This window comes from Spinacia oleracea, chromosome 1, assembly GCF_020520425.1.
Source record: "Spinacia oleracea cultivar Varoflay chromosome 1, BTI_SOV_V1, whole genome shotgun sequence".
Classification (NCBI taxonomy): Eukaryota; Viridiplantae; Streptophyta; class Magnoliopsida; order Caryophyllales; family Amaranthaceae; genus Spinacia; species Spinacia oleracea.
In genome coordinates this window covers 13593633-13613002 of record NC_079487.1, presented here as the reverse complement: position 1 = coordinate 13613002, position 19370 = coordinate 13593633, and the positions used below count along the sequence as shown (strand labels likewise).

General features: G+C 42.4%; 1 protein-coding gene, 7 non-coding genes and 1 pseudogene across 8 annotated transcripts; 2 read left to right on the top strand and 7 right to left on the bottom strand.

Annotated features, from left to right (window-relative positions):
• The first annotated feature begins 3774 nt into the window (after nt 1–3774).
• Nucleotides 3775–3929, top strand: LOC130466377 (U4 spliceosomal RNA). The gene has a single exon (XR_008926610.1). It is a non-coding gene; the product is annotated as a U4 spliceosomal RNA (small nuclear RNA).
• A 365-nt stretch (nt 3930–4294) lies between these two features.
• On the top strand, nt 4295–4409 carry LOC130466392 (U5 spliceosomal RNA). The gene has a single exon (XR_008926626.1). It is a non-coding gene; the product is annotated as a U5 spliceosomal RNA (small nuclear RNA).
• An 842-nt stretch (nt 4410–5251) lies between these two features.
• Nucleotides 5252–5392, bottom strand: LOC130466541 (uncharacterized; annotated as a pseudogene).
• Nucleotides 5393–12057: 6665 nt separating this feature from the next.
• LOC110792715 (uncharacterized) lies at nt 12058–14345 on the bottom strand. The gene is made up of 3 exons (XM_056831811.1): nt 13383–14345; nt 12288–13253; nt 12058–12174 (listed from the first exon to the last, which is right to left on the bottom strand). Exons 1-3 carry the CDS (start codon nt 14343–14345, stop codon nt 12058–12060), a joined length of 2046 nt encoding a protein of 681 aa, XP_056687789.1.
• A 1642-nt stretch (nt 14346–15987) lies between these two features.
• Nucleotides 15988–16177, bottom strand: LOC130466363 (U2 spliceosomal RNA). The gene has a single exon (XR_008926599.1). It is a non-coding gene; the product is annotated as a U2 spliceosomal RNA (small nuclear RNA).
• Nucleotides 16178–16663: 486 nt separating this feature from the next.
• LOC130466709 (U2 spliceosomal RNA) lies at nt 16664–16860 on the bottom strand. The gene has a single exon (XR_008926877.1). It is a non-coding gene; the product is annotated as a U2 spliceosomal RNA (small nuclear RNA).
• A 501-nt stretch (nt 16861–17361) lies between these two features.
• Nucleotides 17362–17557, bottom strand: LOC130466705 (U2 spliceosomal RNA). Its single transcript, XR_008926873.1, has one exon. It is a non-coding gene; the product is annotated as a U2 spliceosomal RNA (small nuclear RNA).
• A 499-nt stretch (nt 17558–18056) lies between these two features.
• LOC130466708 (U2 spliceosomal RNA) lies at nt 18057–18253 on the bottom strand. The gene has a single exon (XR_008926876.1). It is a non-coding gene; the product is annotated as a U2 spliceosomal RNA (small nuclear RNA).
• Nucleotides 18254–18753: 500 nt separating this feature from the next.
• Nucleotides 18754–18950, bottom strand: LOC130466698 (U2 spliceosomal RNA). The gene has a single exon (XR_008926866.1). It is a non-coding gene; the product is annotated as a U2 spliceosomal RNA (small nuclear RNA).
• Between the last annotated feature and the right edge of the window lie 420 nt (nt 18951–19370).

Here is a 19370-nt window from a genome sequence, read left to right as displayed (position 1 = left end):
TGATTTCCGATTAACATGGATTCAAGTCTAGGTCATAAAAATTTAAAATTTAACATAAATTTACAATTTTTATGGTGGTTTTCAATCATAGGTATCTAATTAAATTATAACTAATTATGAAAATCAAATTAATTCTAAATTATTCCAATTTTCAACAAATTAATCATAATTACAAATTAGATTGCATAATTAACAAGGCTAGGCATTCAAACTTGTTAAACATTTACAGTAGGTCAATCAAAAATTCAAGATTTAACAACAAGAATCGCAAATATTTAATTTAACATCTTAAATTTACGAAATTTTGCATTCGAAAAACTAAAACCTCCGAAAAGTCATAGTTAGGCTTCGAATTTGAGAATTCTGGGTTCGGCCGAAAAATACTAGTTTTGTCAAAATTTTAGAATGCCTTTTACATGCGGAATTGACACAAAAATCACTCGATTTGGATGAGTAACGAAGAAACTGCCGAAAAACTGCGTACTTATAATTAAATAAACGCAATTTGCAATTAATTAGCAATTACGAAAATTAATCACCCCTTTTAATTCTTGCAAATTTGTAATATTTAACCATGTTTATGCAATTTAGATTATGAAAATAATAAGAGGCTCGTGATACCACTGTTAGGTTATGATACATATGACAATTCATAAATCATGCGGAAAAACCATAAAGCCAGGAAAGCATATTATTTACACATAATCATTTAGCATAGAATTGATGCATACATGTTGTAGCGTGCCTTCCCTAGCTGCGCCCGAACCGAACAAGAACAAGTCTTTAGGACTCCAAATGTCGTCCCTCCGTAGATAGTCCACAGTACGTCCGGATCCGCCTCAAGTTAGACCAACTAGAATCGCCCTTAAGGTTACTAGGAATTTCGGCTAGTGTTTGCAAGTGTATGGCTGATTTTTATTTCAAAAACTTACCATTTGAATACTTCAATCGTACTTTTCAAATAATGACCCTAGGCCCTTATTTATAGAGGTATGGAAAAGGAACTGGAATCCTATTAGGATACTAATTAGTTAAACTAGAATCCTAGTAGGACTCTAATTAATTAATTTTATCCTTTTAGGATTAGGAATTTAATCATCAAACAAATCCTACACAATTTAGGTTTCGTATGTGAACACAAACTCTACACGAGCATGACCCACGAGCGTGCAGGACATGCCCGTGCACAGCCCACACGGCCGCTCGGCCCACGCGAGCCGCAAGCCCACGCGAGCAGCAGCACAGCTCGCAGCCCATCGCTGCGCGCGCTGCCATGGCCTGCTGGGCCTGGCCTTGCGCTGGGCATGGCGTGGCCTTGGCTGTTCGTGTGGCGCGCTTGGCTTGCTGGGCGATGGCCTGGCTTCGTGCTGGGCCCTCGTCCGGCAGGCCTCGTCCGATGCTTATTCGTACGATACGCTTCCGATTAAATTCCCGGTTCCGGAATTCATTTCCGATACGAACAATATTTAATATTTCCGATTCCGGAATCAATTTCCGTTTCGAACAAATATTTAATATTTCCGTTTCCGGAATTATTTTCCGATTCCGATAATATTTCCGATTCTGACAATATTTTCGTTTCCGGCAATATTTCCGATTCCGGCAATATTTCCATTTCCGATAATATTTTCCGATACGTAACATGTTTCCGTTTTCGGCAACATATACGACTTGGATAATATTTATATTTCCGATACGATCCATATTTCCGTTTCCGGCAATATCATCATTTCCGGAGTATTTATTTCTTGCTTGTGACGATCTCAGCTCCCACTGAAACCAAGATCCGTCGATTCCCAATATCCATAGATAGAGTATTTAATGCCATTAAATACTTGATCCGTTTACGTACTATTTGTGTGACCCTACGGGTTCAGTCAAGAGTAAGCTATGGATTAATATCATTAATTCCACTTGAACTGAAGCGGCCTCTAGCTAGGCATTCAGCTCACTTGATCTCACTGAATTATTAACTTGTTAATTAATACTGAACCGCACTTATTAGACTTAACATAGAATGCATACTTGGACCAAGGGCATTATTTCCTTCACAGGAAATAATACATTTGCACTTGAGAGTTTTAAAGCATATTTGAGTGAATGTTTTAAAATGAAAGATCTTGGAGCCTTGAAATATTTTCTCGGACTCGAGGTAGCTCGCAACAGTCTTGGTTTTTATGTATGCCAGAGAAAGTATGCCTTGGATATTATTACAGAAATTGGATTGTTGGGAGCAAAGCCGGTTGATTTTCCGATGGAATAGAATCATAAACTAGCATTGGCAGAGGGAAAGGAGTTGGTAGACGGAGAGAAGTATAGACGTCTGGTTGTCCGTCTGATTATTTAGCAGTAACAAGACCAGACTTGGCGTATTCTGTTCATTTTTTGTCACAGTTTATGCAGGCACCGAAAGAGGAACACTGGGATGCAGCCCTACGCGTTATTCGGTACTTGAAGAAGTGTTCGGGTCAAGGGATACTCCTCCGCTCTGACAGTCGGTTGCAATTAGAAGGTTGGTGCGATTCTGATTAAGCGAGTTGTCCATTGACTCGTCGTTCGTTGACTGGTTGGCTTGTCCTCCTTGGCCTGTCTCCGGTATCCTGGAAGACCAAGAAACAACACACTGTTTCTCGTTCCTCGGCAGAAGCAGAATATCGTTCGATGGCAGCTTTAACATGTGAGTTAAAATGGTTAAAGCAACTACTGAGTGACTTAGGGGTGGCGCACAAACCAGGTATGAGCATGTTTTGTGATAGTTAGTCTGCATTGCATATTGCACAGAATCCGGTGTTCCATGAAAGGACGAAACACATTGAAGCACACTGTCATTTTATCCGTGATGCGATTAAGGAAGGGATTAATTGTCCGTCCTATGTCTCGACGAAGGTACAATTGGCAGATATATTCACCAAAGCCTTGGGGAAAGCGCAATTTGGGTTTTTTCTTGACAAGATGGGCATTCAAGATCTTCATGCTCCACCTTGAGGAGGGATGTTATAATATAGGACATACGGAGTATAATAGTGTTATTAATGTTAATATTGTAGAGTCCTATTTATGTTAAGTTACTTGTTTAACCTTTCTAGGTTAATTACGATGTAATATATATACGTTGAACATTAATGAGAAGGGGAGAGGCTTAAGCCATATTTGTCAGTAACAATTAATTTGGGACGGATAAAAAAGGAAAGTGTAACAACTTTTATTCACCTAAGTGGCGTATTGGTACAAAATTTTACACTTTGGTCATCTAGAGAATAGTTTAATAACACCTGCTAAAAATTCTACCGCTACCGTCGACTATACTGAAATAAAACGATCTCAACCGTTCATTATTTTGTTTGAATATCAGCCTTTGATTTATTTTAATATTTTATATATAATTTTTAACAGATTTGGACATATAGCAAACACCCAAAAATAATTTTAACCAAACTTTTACAGCAGCGGAAAACCTGAAGCAGAACCTCACCAGGTTAGAGACAAAAATACAACATGGATTTTTTGTCGAACTTACCAAAAATAAAATAAAACATCACTACTCATATGCCATGCAACCAACACTAATAAGATGCGTGCTACTGCTATGCTTTGATTTTGCTTCCGTCGCAGTTTAGCCGTCTCAACTACGCAAGTATGCATAGAATACAGAAAACCCCCTCTTCGGCCTTGGCTGGGATTGTAAGGTTCAAGTTGTTGTCCCACATCATTAAATGTAGACATTAACATCACACGAGAACATAATATAAATGAAAACATTCTTTCATTCAAGTTATCTTTGCGCTTGGGGCAATGACGCAGCTAGTGAGGTAATAACCGAGGCGCGTCAATTGCTGGTTGAAAACTATTTCCAAACCCCCTCTTCGGCCTTGGCTTGACCTTGGCCGTCGAGAATTTCTGGAAGGGCTCCCTTTCTTGAGGGTAAAGCCTTACAATTCAAATACAAATATTCTTCACCATGCCTACTATGCCAAATCAAGCCTATTACTTTCAGACTTTGCTTTCTATACTAAGGATATGGTGGACATGCCAGAGTGGTTATCGGCTTATCATGTGGGCTTTGCCCGTACGTGCAAGTAACTGTTACTGGGATTATATAGGCAATGTAGATCATACAGTTTAAAATTAGATCAATTTGAAAAACTGCTCATCTGTTGTTATTTCAGAGCTAAAATATTGTACAAAGTTTTAGGCTTCAAAAAAAAAAGCAGATTGCTCCCACATAGGAAAAGAAGAAGATACAACCTAGAATAACAGTATAAATACGTGCTCGTCATTTTTGTTAAACTCACGCAGCCACGCAGTGAGCACAAAGCGAACTATTCTTTCGCCTTTTACTAAAGAATACCGTGTGCTCGCTGCATTTAGTGGCATACGTTTATTTTTGGAGGGAGTTCCATTAGGTGCTTCCATTAATACAGTATCACTTTTATCTGGAAACAATGTTCTTAGTTTCGTTTGTCCTTGTGCAAAAGGAAATTTTAGGTTTGGGTAATTGTCATTTTTGTCCAATCTGCTCATCATGGCAACCCATTCCCTTGCTTTTCAAACCCAACCAGAAAAAATTTAGCTCTTGTCCTCCATCATTTTACAGCACAAACGATAATATTTCGTACATTGTTATTTTTCAAGTATCATTGAATGAATTAAGCGTTACCATTTAGGAGCTAAGAAATAGTATGCTTTTCGATTTATGAGTGGTTTCGATTTAAGAAATGAATTGTGAAATTATTTGGAGCTAAGATATCTGCGGTAGAAGACCAATCACATAGATTTTCTAATTTGATATTTTCTGTGCAAGTATAAGTCGAGATCGATAGGCAAATACTAATATTAACCATGATTTTCTTTGATATGGCTGACATATTTGATATAATTATAAACTGGAAAGTGAACATATGGTGTTTGCAGAAGTAATGTTATTTAAAGATAACAGAAGTTTGTAGTTTACCAGCAAGTAAAACATGTGCCTAATAAACAAGACTTTACCAAGGATTTCAAGTGGAACTGAGCTGAAATGTTGATTGGGCCGTCGCTGTAGTATATGTGTATCCAATACTAGACGTGTTCGTTTCAAACTTCTTAAAATTATACAACTCTACATTTCACCGTAGCAGAGAATTTTTGTCTTAAATCTGTTCTAAACTTAGTCTGAAAATATAGGGAATTTGGTCTTAAATCTGTTATTCCAACCCTCTTGTCCTCCATCATCTTACAGCACGAACTATAGTATTTCGTACGAGATATAACGCAGGCCCACTATCACAAATTATGACGTAGACTCTCCCACTTGGGGAGATCTTAGGCTGATGCCCTTCCTAAGTGCAATGGAAGCCATCAGCCTAAGCCATGACCCTTGTTGATCGCCCATAGACCTCGTCCAAGTAAGTTTTCCATTATTCACTCTTCTATTTTATACTAGCTTCATTTCGTAAGAATTTTACTTTTTCGAGGTGGGATATTTGTAGTAAAGGTTGTGAAAAAGTAAACCGATCTGGCCGACATCCAACAAAAATCAAAGATAACAAGATCATACATTCAATCAAGCATGAACACAATGTCCCCCGTAGAAAACATTGTTCGATTATACCCGAACCGTTTATACTTGTTGTAATCGACCGATGACCCGATTTGACAGCCCATAGGACGTCTACATGGTTATTGTTTAAAATAACCAACTACTCCATGACAGTATTATAAAAGCGAAAATGAAGTTTATCAAAATATGGGGATGGATGGGCCGATAATCGAATTGTTTTGTTACTTGAGTATTAATGTTTGGTTTAATAGTGTAAATAAGAAACATGCACATGCTCGTCCTTTTTCCTTGAAAAAACTCTACTGTATAAAACGGCAAATTCTACTATGGAAATTGAAGTTATTATTCATATGCATTCCAACCCCCAACACATTGTACTTTTTTATATAATGGAAGAAGACATGTTAACTCCTAATATAAACATAACTCATCCAATTAACAACAAACCAGCATCGAAAATTTCAAAATTCTAAGTGAGTGACGAACATGAGTGACCTTTGTTACGCACAAGTGTGCGTCCTTAATAACCTCTTGAAACAAATAACTCACCTCGAAAATCTTAAAATTAACACCGTGAATTCATATCACGTCACCAACCAATCTTAACTTTCTCTATTGTAGCAGCTACAATACTAAGTATAGGTTCACCAAACAAAGGCTATTTTCTCCATATTTGGCAAACCGACCAAGCTCGCCTTTACACTTATTAATCACGTGAAAACATTGATCTAAAGCAATACGGGGATTCACCGTTGTTAACATATGTCTATTGGTAGTGTTCCGGTATTGAAGTGGATGGAACAATGGGCTTCGAATGAAGGCCCTTTCGTGTGTGTTGAAGATCTTGCTAGCTTGAATGTGTCGTGTCCGAATTCACCTGCACAATTGACAAGTTACTAGCCTCGGGGGTGTTTCCGAGGAAAGCCCCTCCGATGCCTAAGTAAGAACGATGCTCGGATTCTAGAGAGAAGTTCTCTAGAAGAGTAGTCTTAAGGCGATAAAATGGACGTACCTCTAGGTGTGAGCCTTGGCGACCTATTTATAGTGTTTGCATAGTAAATCCCATAGGTCATTTATTGCTATTGGGCCTTGGGCCTTAGTGGATGGCTGAATAGCCATGTTGGTTTGTGGCGGGTTTGATGTTGCTGTTTTGAGCCATTGGGCTTTGGACTTAGTGGCCCAATTGAATATCAATTGGGAGCCCAAACAACATGCCCCCCCAGACCCGGTCCATTTAGAGTTAAATGGGTGGGTTTCCAGCTGTAAGAAGTCCAAAGGTTCCCTCTCTTTTTTCGAAAATAGAGTGGTTTGAATTCGCGAACGGTTGACAAGTGTTAAGGGGTGGAAGTTGGGCGGTTTTCAGAACGTGGCCTATAAATACCGCACTTCCTTCCTCATTTCGAACTTTATTCGCTCAAACGTTCTCCATTCCTCTTAAGAATTCCGGTGATTCCATTTGGTGTTTTCTTCAGATCTTCGCATATTCGCTACGAATCTGCCTCGGGACCTGACTTCAATTGTTTCATCGGCATTTTCCGCTTCCGGAGAGGTAATTTGCTATTTGTTTTCACTTCTTTTTACTTCTACCCCTTTTCTGTGTATCCTCGGCGCTTCCCAACTTTGTCATGGCTGGGGGAAGGTGGAAGAAGAAATCTGGTGTGGTGTCCTCCTCTAGTGGTGATGAGGAGAATAAGGTAGCTTCTGAAGGGACTAGATCAATGTCTCCCGAGGTTCATGCTGAAGGGGGCTCGGGAAATGCAAATCGTGCTGAATCGAGCCGGGGGGCTGGTGCGACGGGTCACTTTCCCATTCGCCCATTCTTTCCGAGGCGGTGGGAGGAGGCTGACCCCTTGGGGAGGCTTGCTTGTCTATTCGAGGACAAGTCCGAGATAGCGGACCCGGATGGTGTGGCTGTTGGTGGGAAGTGGTTGGTGGAAGCCAAGCGCGGAAAGTATCATCGGCTCGCCGAGGATTTGTATGGCATTCAGCATGCCTTGGGTTATTGGTGCGAGCTTCCGACGCAGAAGAATGCGAGGGTGACTCGTACTCCTCCGGAGTACATTGCTGTGTATCTCCACCATTTCGACTACGGGCTTCGGTTCCCTTTGGATCCGTTTATCGCTCGTGTGCTGGAGGAGTACAACGTTTCTTTGGGCCAGCTGACGCCGAAGTCTATGCGTCATATTGTGGGGGTACCGCTGGATGTGTGACTACCTCGGCTACGAGCCGTCGATCGAGGTTTTCAAAGAGATGCACAAGCTTGTGAGGAACGCAAACGCTGAGGCCGGCTGGTGGGCCATAAATAATAAAACAAGCGGAAGGCGAGGACCTTTATATGACTGCCTTTCCGTACGTTTCTTCAGTCCATGGGTGGAAGGACCAATGGTTGCTGGTCCGTGTTCCTATGGATCCGAGGCACCCTCACTATTTTTCGCCCCCGAAGTGGTTCGTGAAACCGGATCTTTCGATGTCGCGGGTTGGCCCCGTAGACAGAGAGAGTTCTGACCACGCCATGCAGCTGGAGTGGTTCAAGGCAAAAACTGCTCGGGAGCCGATGTATTGGCTTCCGAATTTACATTACATTACACGGGAGGTCATCCTCGCTGCTGCCGGTTTCAGTAGGATCTATGACAGGGGTGAGGTTTTTTATGCTGAGATCGTGCTTCAGTTGAGGTGTCAACCTCCCTTTTTATTTCTTTGAATCTCATTTTTTCATCCTCTTTGCGCAGATCAAGGTGAGAAGGCCATTGTTCCCGAGGTGCTCGGCTATCAGCTCAACGGTGACGGGGTTCTTACTCGTTGCCCGCCGTACGATTTCAAGAAGCAGAATCCTCGGCAGCCGAAGCTCGAGGATCACGAGTTCTCGGATCACGCTCTTGCACATCTGGAAGACGTTCGAGTCGACCCTTGGGATTCTCAGAACCCTTGAGAGGCTGTTCCGAGGCGGACAGTGCTTCCTGAATTGGTAACTACCTCTGATCCGGTAACGCTGATTAGTTTGTTCATTTTGTTTGGACTTTGGTTCTGTGGACTCTTGTGGTCTCGGTCTTGACCCTGTCTTCGGTGTTTGTTTTTCTTAGGGACCGGAGGTAACAGCTGCTGCGCCTGTCATTTCCTCTGCTTCGTCTCCTCCTTCTTTTGCTGCTCCCGAAGTAAGCGATCTTACATTCGTACTCTTTTTGCCCTCCTTGGTGTTTTGGTCGCTTCTCATGCGCCCTTTCTTTTGTAGGAGTCGAAGAAGCTAAAGAAGAGGAGGGCTTCGGAGAGAGAGACTTCTCCCAAGAAGCACAAAAGAGAGAGGTCCCCTTCGAAGTTGAAGAAGAAAGTTACTTCTTCGTCGAAGGTAACTCCTAGTCCCGAAGTTCTCGAGTTTTTGAGCCATCGTCCTTATCTGACTGATGAAAGAATTCGGCAGGTTGTTGCCGCAGATCCCAGTCTAGCTGAGGCAGGCGAACGCTATCTTGCTCGGCAGAAGGAAGAGATGGGTCCACCGCCGAGCCTTAGGAGTAAGCTTCCGCTCCCTGGCCATAAGCTAAAAAGCGTCGCGATTCTAGTATAGGACAAGCCTGTGAACCAGCCCATGGCCGAAGAGTTTGCTATACCTTCGCCTCTGAAGCCTTCGACTCCGGTGGGGGGGACCGTCGCTGATATTACTCCTATGGTGGAGAAGTTCGAGGTTGACCCCCCTTTCGATTCTACTGAGGTTCCTAGGTCCGAGGACGCCGCTGCGGCTGGACAGGGGGATGATCTACAAGTTCCCCCGAAGGTGGTCGTTGACCTTACCTCTTCGGGTAATGAGGAGGGTGGTCCCTTGGCCAGCAAGGGCGCTGATTTCGCGGTTCCCGAAGGTGGGGAGCCTGGTCAACAACGCGGACAGAAGAGGAAGTTCCGTGAGACTTTGGGCTCTACATCTACCTCGGTGTTGGAGCGTCTGGCTTACCCCTCCTTCGATGTGCCGATCAGGAGGGTTCCTCGGAAGGTGAGGGACACCATGGCTCGGTTCGCTCGGGCCTCTGTTCTGGGTGAAAACCCCGAGGCACACCCCAAGTCCATGATTGGCCCTAGTGCTGCCAGGGAGAACATGCTTCGGGGCATCCCTGACTGGCGTGTTCCTGGACAGGAGGCGAACTACCCTACTCAAATGGCTCAGTTTCATTTGAATGAGGTAAACATTATTTATTTCTTGTGAACTTTTTCTTTTATTCTCCTTTAGTATTTATTATTCTTTTTCACCCTCGTAGGCGCACTTCTGGTCCTCCTTCGCTGCTGAGTGTCAGTATTTTGACGAAGTGAAGCTGGCCAAATTCGAGGAGCGCTACGATCATGATGTTCCTCTTCTGGATGAGAAGGCGAACACTCTCCTTGCCGAGCTTAAAGAAACAAAGGGCTTGGTTGCCGAGTTTACTCGGGAACAGACGGGCACACTTGAGCTGCTCGACAAGGGGATTAATGATCTGAAGTCGAAGATGGAGGCTGATGTTCGGGAGCACGAGGCTCTGAAGAAGGAGAAGGCTGGCTTTGAGGTTGCGCTGCAGAACAAGGATGCTGTTATCCTGAACCTTCGTGAGAGTGCTCAGAAGTTCACATCTGCCCTTGAGCGGATTCCCGTGCTTGAGCACGAAGCTGATGATCTTAAGGCCAAGGTTCTCCAGCTCGAAGCGGAGAAGGCCTTGCTGTATACTGCCGACCAGTGTCGAGACCAGTATTGGGAGGGGATCCTTGGTGCTCGTCGGATGTTTGCCAAGCATATGCCTGACTTCAAGTGGACTGAGCATGTGCCTCAGTGGCTCGAGGCCGAGGACAACTTGGTGGAATTTCAGGCTGACAGGGACGATGCTGCCAAGGAGCGCGAAGAAGCTGCTAAGGCACAGCAAGCTCGGAAGGTCGCCTCGGAAGGTGATACCACTGATGACGCCTCTTCGCGATCTACTCCTCAGGGACATGTTGGTGATGTCCCTTAGGAACTCGGGCAGTCGTCTTCTTCAGAGTCGGTCGGTTCCAGTTGAGGACCTCCAAACTTGCGCTTGACTCTCTTCCCTTTTGCCTCGGCGCTGCGTTGTACTTTAACTTCTTTTTGCTTTCTTAGTACTTCAGTAGGCCGATGTTTTGTCTGTTGATGGCTGCCGAATTTAGCTTTTTCTTTTGGTCATTTTGCTTTCAATTTTTGAGGACTCCTCGGGCTGTGCCGAGCTTTAGTTGGTATGATTGTACTTGTCCCCCACGAATATTGAATGAAAAATGACTTTGTTGTTTCGTATATTTTTGTGTATTTCCGAAGTATCTGTTTTTTGCTTTTGAATCCACCGTTTTGCTAAGTTTATCCTCGTTTGCGAGTTCTCCAAATCCGTAGATTTTCTAAGACTCGTTTTGAGTTTCGCTTAGGCTCTGCGGGTGGATTTGGTAGCTTTGGACTTTAGTCTTTGATTTCTTTGGAATTTCGCTTCCGAGCTCTTTCAGATTCGAGGATCTGTTAGGAGGCTACTTTGAGCTTTTTTTTAACACCTGTAAACGTATTCAGAGTCTTCTTCTGAGCTCTTCAGATCCGTGGATCTGTTAAAAGTCTACTCTTGAGCTCTTTAACGCTTGTGGACGTGTTTAGAGTCTGCTTCTGAGCTCTTCAGATCTGTGGATCTGTTGAAGAGTCTACTTTTGAGCTTTTTAACGCTTGTGGACGTGTTTAGAGTCTGCTTCTGAGCTCTTCAGATCCGTGGATCTGTTGAAGAGTCTACTTTTGAGCTCTTTAACGTCTGTTTCCGTTCTTCCGACTTCTTGTGGTTCGGGAACCTGGGCAAGAAGTCGCAAGTCTGACTCCTAGTTATGAGCTTCGGGGATCCTAGGATCCGAGCCAAACTCTTTATAACTATTCGAGAGACCCTGTTGCGAACGGAATTTCCCTGGGTATCGCGAATCCGGGGATTCTGGACGGTACCTTGCGGGTTCTTTTGAGTTAGCTATTCCTTGGGGTTTAGTTCCCAAGAAGTGGCTGCCTCGGGTTATTTTTAGCTTCGGATTGATCAGATCCGAAGTTGCATGCAGGCATATATATATATATATATATATATATATATATATATATATATATATATATATATATATATATATATATATATATATATATATATATATATATATATATATATAATGGTAAAAGGACAAAAGACATTAGAGATATGTTTAATGAAACACATGGTGCCAGTGGCTTTCCTCTTCTCATTAAACACATGAAGCTAAGCAATGCATGGCCACTGGTGGAGTCCACTAGCTGATCTATCCTCGATAGGGGATAGCAGTCTTTTGGGCAGGCTCGATTCAGATCCGTGAAGTCGACGCACATGCGCCACGAGCCGTTGGCTTTCTTGACCATGACCACGTTGGCCATCCACTTGGGGTACATGCATGGCTCAATGAAGTCTGCTTCTTGCAGTTTCCTCACCTCTACGGCGATGGCTTTGTTTTTCTCCGAGGAGTAGTTTCTTTTCTTCTGTTTGACTGGTCGGGCCTCGGCGTTGACATCCAGCTTATGACAGATCATCTCCGGATCTATCCCTGGCATATCGGCTGCCGACCATGCGAAAATGTCTTTGCGATCCCTCAGCAACTGGATCAAACCGATTCGGAGCCCCGAGCTCAGGCCTCTGCCTATTCGGATGCTTCTGTCCGAATCATCTTCCAGGGGAATGTCTTCCATTTCCGGATCTGGTTCGGGAGAAAGGGTTTCTGGTCGAGCATCAACCTCGGCGGGTTTTACCAGACTGCTCGGGCCAGCCTTTCTCCTTTTTGCATCGTTTTCCTCTTTTGGGGGGCTACTTTTCTCGTCCTCATCCCTAGGACTGTCTCCTAGCTTCGGTTTTCGGATAGCAGTGTGACAGGTTGAACTTGCCACCTCCTGGTCACCCTTTATCCGCTCGGCGAAGCCTGCGTCCGAGACGTACATCATCATTTGGTGGTACGTGGATGGGACTTCTTGTATCTTGTGAATCATGGTTCTTCCCATGATGACGTTATACACCGAATTGCAGTCCATCACTAGGAATTCCTCTCGGACGTTCCTTGCCGCCAGGCCTTGGCCAATAGTAACGGGGAGAGTGATTTTTCCTCGTGGAATGGCTGCGGATCCGTTGAAGCCGATCAGTGGGTAACTGACCTTAGTCAGGGACTCTTCCCCTTCAAGGATGAGCTGCTCGAAGCAGTTTCTGAAGATGATGTTGACGGCGCTCCCTCCATCGACCAGTACTCTATGAACGTTGTGGTTGTTGAGATCCATTTCAATTACCAACGGGTCGTCGTGTTTGTACTGGGTTCCGAGGCAATCATCAGCAGTAAAAGTCATGTTCGGGGGCGTAGGCTGGTTCTCCCCTATAGTGCTGAAGTTGACTCGGTGGGAGAGAGCCCTCAAGTGTTGCTTGCTGGCGTGGCCGGATCTTTGGCCTCCGAACACCACTAGAATTGGTTTTTTCTTTTGCCCTTCGGTCTCATGGACTCTTCTCTGGGCTTGCTCTTGTATTTTTCCTGGCCTTGCCTTTTCTTTTTCTTTCCTCTCTGTTCTCCGGTCGAGCAAGTATTGCTTTAAATAGCCTCGACGGATGAGGTCCTCGATGTTGTCTTTCAGCGAATTGCATTCCTCGGTGGTATGGCCGAAGTCATCGTGGAACTCACACCACTTGTTCTTGTTCCTACGGAGGGGGTTTGATCTGAGCTTGTCTGGCAGCTTCCACTTTTCATCATCCTTATGGAGGCTGAAGATTTCTCTTCGGGATGTGGTGAGTGGAGTGTAATTGGTGTATTTGGGTTGAAATTCACCCTTCTTCCCATCTTTCTTTGGGCTTGCTTCTCTCGCACCCACCTTCTCTTTCCCCTTTCTTGAGTTGCCCTCGGGCTTACTCTGATTCATCTTGGTGTCCCTCGTATCCAAGGGGTTCCTCAGCCTTGCTGCTGCCTTGTTGAATTCTTCCGTTCTGATGAATGCATCCGCCATTTGAAGTACGTCAGCTATCTTGGAGGGGTTTTTCATTGACAGTTTATCCCGGAATTTCCCCTCCCGAAGCGCGTGCTTCAAGGCGAAGATTGCTACATCTGGCTGCAGATTGGGGATGTTGGTGGATTCTTTCATGAACCTGGCCATGAAGTCTCGGAGACTTTCATCTCGTTCCTGTTGTATGGAGGTCAGTTCTGTGGTGGTTCGCTCGGGGCGATTATTGCTCACGAATTGTACGCAGAACCTCTTCTTCAGCTTCTTCCAGCTTTTGATCGATCCCTTCGGCAGCGACCTGAACCATTCCCCTGCAACTCCTGTCAGCGTGGTTGGGAAGTATTTGCAACAACAAGCCTCGGAGTAGGGGCTCAGGAACATTTGCTGCTCGTAAGAGATGACGTGATCCCTCGGATCCGTAATCCCGCTGAATGTTAGGTGTGCTGGTAGCCTCACTTTGGGAATCTCCTCCATAACAATATCATTCGAGAACGGGGAAGATGCTGGGGTCATGATCCTCTTTCCTAGCCTCGCCCTGATACCATCACTCATCGAGTTTCCTCTGTGGGATTGCTCGGGGGCGTGTAGGGGGCTAGGAGTTCGATCACTCCTCCTCCTTCTTCTTGACTGGCCACTGGCTTCGGTTTGTCTATTGGGTATGCTGGGGCTGCCCAACCTATCATGGACCGAAGGGCGCAACCTGCTATGTACCGAGCTTCGGATCCGAGTGTGGTCGCTTGCTCCGCTTAGGCGAGCTTGCGGTGTTGGGGATGGTGTTTCAAACCATTCGGTTGCTGTTCGGCCCTCTGTTGCGTATCCCATGTACTCTCTCTCCATCTTGTTGTTAAGTGTGTTCCCGACAAGGTAGGGAGAGTGCGTTCGGGTCTCGCAGCGTCCTCGTTAGGCGGTGGCCTATTAAGCAGAAGTTGTCGCCTGATTCTCCTCGCTTCTCGGCGGTCCGCTGCCTGTGCCTGCTCTTTCTCATTGAAGAGGTAGTTCTGCATGATGGTCATGGCTGCGGCAAGCTCTTCTCGAGAAGGGAGTGGGGGTCTACTGGTTGTTGCGGCGGTAGCCCTTGTCGGCTGTGATCTCCCCACTGAGTGCAGTTATTCCCCTCCATCGGATTCCGAATCCGTTTGGATAAGGACATCGTCCTGGTTGTCATTGTTGGGAATTTCCATTTCTTACGTGAAAAATGGGGTGTTTTTCGAAGCTTTAAAGTGTTCTTCCCCACAGACGTCGCCAAATTGTTCCGGTATTGAAGTGGATGGAACAATGGACTTCGAATGAAGGCCCTTTCGTGTGTGTTGAAGATCTTTCTAGCTTGAATGTGTCGTGTCCGAATTCACCTACACAATTGACAAGTTACTAGCCTCGGGGGTGTTTCCGAGGAAAGCCCCTCCGATGCCTAAGTAAGAACGATGCTCGGATTCTAGAGAGAAGTTCTCTAGAAGAGTAGTCTTAAGGCGATAAAATGGACGTACCTCTAGGTGTGAGCCTTAGCGGCCTATTTATAGTGTTTGCATAGTAAATCTCATAGGTCATTTATTGCTATTGGGCCTTGTGCCTTAGTGGATGGCTGAATAGCCATGTTGGTTTGTGGCGGATTTGATGTTGCTGTTTTGAGCCATTGGGCTTTGGACTTAGTGGCCCAATTGAATATCAATTGGGAGCCCAAACAGGTAGTATGGTACATCAAAGAGGTGAGGATTTCAACATTCAAACTGGTGGGTGTGAGATTAAATATAGAAATGGATCTTCTTATAAAGACATAAATACCATTGTTAAATTCTCAATAATGATATTATTGCTACGTTTTATAAAGCGTTCGAACTAAGGGTGGAAAAGAGTTGATACATTCATAAACTACTCGTGAATAAGGTCGGTCAAAACATGTTTGATAAGTTAATAAAAAGCTTTAACAAAAAAAAATGAAGCTCGTTAAGTAAATGCGTCAAGCTAGAACAACTTCATGTTCGACCGTTAATGTTCGAGAACAACCCGTTTAAGTTTTTTTGTAAGCGTGATTAAGTTCGAGTATAACTCGTTAAAGCTCGTTCAATCTCAAAAAAATTATGACACTTTATATCTATTTTTATTGAAATCAAAATTTATGTTACCTATAAAAATTTGGTCACGGATTATTTATCATATCTTAAACATTTTTATTGTAGAAAGATTTGAAAAAACTTAACAGAATCTATCATATAAAATAAATTATTTTAAAGGTTTAGGTATCGTTTATTTTATCAAGCTCGATATTCAAACAAACCAAATTCTTATAACAAGAATTTTTAAAAGCTTGTTCAACCTCGAGTTAGCTCAAACATACTAATAATCCAGATCAAGCTTAACTCGAACAGTATAAAATCCGGATCGACTCAACTCATATGCAGCCCGAGCCCTGGCAAATTAAAACAAAAGAGCAGCAATTTATGATTGATTTATCGGCCAATACATAATATTTGTTTGAGAAATAGTTGGGTACGCCAGGCCCGTGCAGCAATACAACGCATGGGCGACGTGCAAAGACCCCAATGACAAGCTATTTTGATGGGTCTTTCCCCGTAAAAAATAAATTTAATATCATTGTGCCCCATAAAAGATATTAAACTCATAAAAACAAATACGACTATACACTTGATCTTAGCCAAAAGGTATGAGTTGTTCAAATCAATAAAATTGGTTTTATATGTTTTACATAGTACCATGTACTTTCTTCTTTCCATGTGGGACACTGTTTAAACCAACTCAAGTTAATATATACTCATAAACAAAACCTCAGTAGTTTCTTATCCTATCTTCGATAAATACTTCTAATGCATTTGGTAACCATATTCAATGACTATCCATGCATTTGATGATATATATATATATATTTTTAAGCCAACTTAAGGCTCGTTTATTTTATCAAACTCGAAATGCAAACAAGCTTGTTCGTTAACAAATATCGAACAAACCAAATTCTTAGAACAAGAGTTTTTAAAAGATTCCTCAAGCTCAAGTTAGCTCGAACACTAATAATCTTTATAAATCTCAACCCGAACAGTCTAAAACTGGGTTCAACTGAACTCGTTTGCAGCCCTAGCTCTAGTTGGAACACACCAATTTATGATTGATTCATCGGCCAGTACATAATATTGGTTTGAGAAATAGTGGGGTACGCCAGGCCCATACAGCAGTGCAACACATGGGCGACGTGCAAAGACCCCAATAGCAAGCTATTGTGATGGGTCTTTCCCCTTAAAAAATAAATTTAATATCGTTGTGGGCCAATGACCCACGTATCAGATATTAAACTGATAATAACAAATACTACACTTGATCTTAGCCAAAAGGCCGAGAAAGGTATGAGTTTTTCAAATCAATAAAATTGGTTTTATATGTTTTACATAGTAGCATGTACTTTCTTCTTTCCATGTGGGACACTGTTTAAACCAACTCAAGGTAATATATACTTATAAAAAAAACCTCAGTAGTTTCTTATCCTATCTTCGATAAATACTTCTAATGCATTTGGTAACCATATTCAATGACTATCCATGCATTTGATGATATATATATATATATATATTTTTTTAAGCCAACTTAAGGCTCGTTTATTTTATCAAACTCGAAATGCAAACAAGCTTGTTCGTTAACAAATATCGAACAAACCAAATTCTTAGAACAAGAGTTTTTGAAAGATTCCTCAAGCTCAAGTTAGCTCGAACACTAATAATCTTTATAAATCTCAACACGAACAGTCTAAAACCGAGTTCAACTGAACTCGTTTGCAGCCCTAGCTCTAGTTGGAACACACCAATTTATGATTGATTCATCGGCCGGTACATAATATTGGTTTGAAAAATATTTAGGGTACGCCAGCCCGTGCAGCAATGCAACGCATGGGCGACGTGCAAAGACCCCAATAGCAAGCTATTGTGATGGGTCTTTCCCCTTAAAAAATAAATTTAATATCGTTTGGGGCCAATGGCCCATGTATCAGATATTAAACTGATAAGAACAGATACTACACTTGATCTTAGCCAAATGGCCGAGAAAGGTATGAGTTGTTCAAATCAATATAGTTGGTTTTATATGTTTTACATAGTAGCATGTACTTTCTTCTTTCCATGTGGGACACTGTCTAACCAACTCAAGGTAAGATATACTCATAAATAAAACCTCAATAGCTTCTTATCCTATCTTCGATAAATACTTCTAATGCATTTGGTAACAATATTCAATGCCTATCCATGCATTTGATGATTTTTTTTTTTTTAAGCCAACTTAAGACTCGTTTATTTTATCAAACTTGAGGTCAAACTCAAAATGCAAACCAGCTTGTTCGTTAACAAATATCGAACATACCAAATTCTTAGAACAAGAGTTTTTAAAAGATTCCTCAAGCTCAAGTTAGCTCGAACATTAATAATCTTTATAAATCTCAACCCTCACAATCTAAAACCGGGTTCAACTGAACTCGTTTGCAGCCCTAGCTCTAGTTGGAACACACCAATTTATGATTGATTCATCGGCCAGTACATAATATTAGTTTGAGAAATAGTGGGGTACGCCAGGCCCATACAGCAGTGCAACGCATGGGCGACGTGCGAAGACCCCAATAGCAAGCTATTGTGATGGGTCTTTCCCCTTAAAAAATAAATTTAATATCGTTGTGGGCCAATGACCCACGTATCAGATATTAAACTGATATGAACAGATACTACACTTGATCTTAGCCAAAAGGCCGAGAAAGGTATGAGTTGTTCAAATCAATATAGTTGGTTTTATATGTTTTACATAGTAGCATGTACTTTCTTCTTTCCATGTGGGACACTGTCTAACCAACTCAAGGTAAGATATACTCATAAATAAAACCTCAATAGCTTCTTATCCTATCTTCGATAAATACTTCTAATGCATTTGGTAACAATATTCAATGCCTATCCATGCATTTGATGATATATATTTTTTTTACGCCAACTTAAGACTCGTTTATTTTATCAAACTCGAGGTCAAACTCAAAATGCAAACCAGCTTGTTCGTTAACAAATATCGAACAAACCAAATTCTTAGAACAAGAGTTTTTAAAAGATTCCTCAAGCTCAAGTTAGCTCGAACATTAATAATCTTTATAAATCTCAACCCTCACAATCTAAAACCGGGTTCAACTGAACTCGTTTGCAGCCCTAGCTCTAGTTGGAACACACCAATTTATGATTGATTCATCGGCCAGTACATAATATTAGTTTGAGAAATAGTGGGGTACGCCAGGCCCATACAGCAGTGCAACGCATGGGCGACGTGCGAAGACCCCAATAGCAAGCTATTGTGATGGGTCTTTCCCCTTAAAAAATACATTTAATATCATTGTGGGCCAATGACCCACGTATCAGATATTAAACTGATAAGAACAGATACTACACTTGATCTTAGCCAAAAGGCCGAGAAAGGTATGAGTTGTTCAAATCAATAAAATTGGTTTTATATGTTTTACATAGTAGCATGTACTTTCTTCTTTCCATGTGGGACACTGTTTAAACCAACTCAAGGTAATATATACTCATAAACAAAACCTCAGTAGTTTCTTATCCTATCTTTGATAAATACTTCAAATGCATTTGGTAACCATATTCAATGACTATCCATGCATTTGATGATATCATATTCAATAACCATATTCAATGACTATCCATGCATTTGATGCATTTTATCATACTCGAGGTCAAACTCGAAATGCAAACAAGCATGTTCGTTAACAAATATCGAACAAACCAAATTCTTAGAATAAGAGTTTTTAAAAGATTCCTCAAGCTCAAGTTAGCTCGAACACTAATAATCTTTATAAATCTCAACCCGAACAGTCTAAAACTGGGT